A 2,675-nucleotide genomic window follows, 5' to 3' on the forward strand; every position below is an offset into this window, starting at 1 on the left:
GACCTGTGTCTGAGTGATAAAAGGCCACTAGCATCATAGCAAGGCTAACGTATTAAACAAACATTCCAGAGTGAAACGTTCATTGCTAATCCATCACCAGGATGGAGTTTGCTGGATTCAGTGCCTATTGATCTCAAACTCTGTTCCATAACTTCCAAGTCCACTGGAAAGTTGTTCAAGCCAGTAGATTTTTGACAACTGAAGGCAATACACCTACGAGCCATGATAAAGATAACATGACAGACCATAACAGAATCAAAGATGTGCGGGGCTCTTATACTGGAGCTGCAGAGCAAGGCGACATCAAACTTCTTGGACTTACACCAGTTGACCAATTAAAACATTTAACTGCAATACCTCAATTTAACTGTAGGGGGCACCAATTTTTTTTTATTCGTCAAAAATTTGGCAACAACCAACAGACAACACTTTTAAAGCCCTATTTATAGAGGTCAGCAGCCCAAAAAAGTTGATTTAGTGTTTGGTTACCCTTTAATGAGCTCCTTACTTTTCTCCTGAGAAAGAAGCTACAGTAGTCCCCCCTTAGTCGTGGTGGTTAGGGGACCGGAGACCTTTGTGAATACAGAGAATCCCCAGTCTCCGTCTTTGGAATTTTCAAAATTTCAGATTCAAATTGATATTGGCTCCCAGACACTCTCGAGGTGTGTGCACGTGCATGCACGTGGAGGATGCGGCCCAGCCTCAGCCAGACTCTGCTTTCAGTGGCCCCAAGGAACAATGAGACACAGCTTCCATTGTGAAGCTGTGTCTCCACTAAACCAGTGATACGTTAGGATTACTTTTTAACTAATATTGTGAAAATAATGTATGTATTGCTGGTTATTAGGGAGAAGTGTCTGGGATGTGCCATAACAACAGCTGGCAAATCAGCAACCCTCAACTCTGTGGACAGAGTCAAAGATGACTCCTGATAGTGCAACAGACCTCTTCTGTCTGTGTGTTTGTTAGGTGGTCTGCAGACTACAGCAGGGCGGGGTCACACAAAGAGGCGTGGCCTACCAACAAAGGAGACGACCGGGGACAAAGCAAGTTCTGGTATCCTTGTTGTGAAATTGGTGTGCTGAATATCACACCCAGCCACAGCAAAACCCAAACACACACCATGAACACACAACAACAACCTATAGGGTTACACACACACACACACACTTGCTCAGTTAAAAGGCCAGCAGTTAGTACCCAGATCAGAAGCTCATCTTCAGCAGAAATGAGGAGGAGGAGCAGTAGGAGGAAGAGGGAGGGGGGGTTGTGTTACCTCACATGAAGAGCCGTGCATTTGGTAACTTGGTACTATTTTGAACGTGATGCTGCCTCGCATCTCCCTCTGTGGATAAACACACACAGTTTGTGGTCATTAGTGACTCAAAAAGACAAATAAACACACACTGACACACACTGCAGGAACAAACAGGACACAAACACACACACTGACAGACAGCAGCAAAGTATATTTGGACAGACAAAAAAAGGCATTTGATATCAAGTTTTTGAAGCCTTCTGTGTCACAGGTCAAACCCGTACATCACAAACTGTAAAGCCTTGAGTCAGAGGCCTTCAGACCACTGTCTGTATATGAGAACTGGACTGAGTGCTCCCTCTTCCCTTGAAGTAGGGTACCCTGTGGCTTCAAAGCCAAAATCCCATCGACTTCTACTGAGAAATAAACAGCTATTACTAAACGTTCGATTGACAGATTCTGCTGAGAACTCTTTCAAGTGGTGGGGGTGTGGCCTTCCAACAAGCTCGTTACTGATTGGTGAGATGGTTGCTACAGAAACGTTGACTCAGACCAATCACTGTTTACTTAACGATTTTTGGCTCCAACATGGAGCCGACTTCCTTTGGTTAGAGCTAAAAGTGAACTGTTTTCTATGGAGGATGTTACACTTACATGGTCCAGTTTTTATATACTGTCAATGGTGCCAACACTTGTTCTAACCAGGTTGTTCTGACTGAGTCTGAAACTACTAGAGCAGGGGTCTGCAACCTTCAACTCTGAAAGAGCCATTCCAGTTGATGTCTTGCTGACTACAACCCAGCAGGAGCCACAAAGTCTTCACCCTTTAGACACCAATTTGTATTTATGCTACTGTTACTACTACTATGAATATAAACGAACTGTTGTTTATTTTGCAAGAATAAAACTGTTGTTGGTCTTTAATACAGAAATCCGACAGGAACAGCTAGCAGGGTTCCTACAAGTTTCTTCAAGTTAAATTTGAGACTCTGTGATCTTTTTGAGATTATGCATATCCAAAATTAAGACCAGAGTTTTGCCCTACTGACAAAAAAGGAATCCTTGAATTTTTTGGGCAAACAAAACTACAGTACTTGTAAATGTGAAATACAAATGGACAGTAGAGTAAAAACACAGGCTCAGATGTCAGAATTCAAGACTTTTTCAATGTTTTTTTAAGGTGTTATTTTCAAATTCATTAATAAATACTTTTAAGACTTCTTAAGATCAAGTGAGAACCCTTTGTTTGGTCTGGTCAGAGTGATTTGGACTACAAAATTCTTAAATTGGATTATATCAATGGTAACTTATTAGTATTATTATAACTTTTATTTAAGCAGGATATTCCCATTGAGATTAAAAATCTCTTTTGTCTTGGGATCTGGGTCCTGGACGAATATAGTTGTTCTCCTGGTTT

The 2,675-nt window shown here is 41.7% G+C and overlaps 1 protein-coding gene across 17 annotated transcripts in view; it reads right to left on the reverse strand.

The window, feature by feature from the left end:
- caska (calcium/calmodulin-dependent serine protein kinase a) overlaps nt 1–2,675 on the reverse strand; it is a 136,334-nt gene that overhangs the window by 15,085 nt on the left and 118,574 nt on the right. For all 17 annotated transcript variants that reach the window (XM_024286027.2, XM_024286024.2, XM_024286028.2 and 14 more), the window contains one exon: nt 1,277–1,345. In XM_024286027.2, coding sequence (XP_024141795.1) covers nt 1,277–1,345 — 69 coding nt within the window. The remainder of the gene's footprint in view (nt 1–1,276; nt 1,346–2,675) is intronic.

This window comes from Oryzias melastigma, linkage group LG21 (assembly GCF_002922805.2).
Source record: "Oryzias melastigma strain HK-1 linkage group LG21, ASM292280v2, whole genome shotgun sequence".
Classification (NCBI taxonomy): Eukaryota; Metazoa; Chordata; class Actinopteri; order Beloniformes; family Adrianichthyidae; genus Oryzias; species Oryzias melastigma.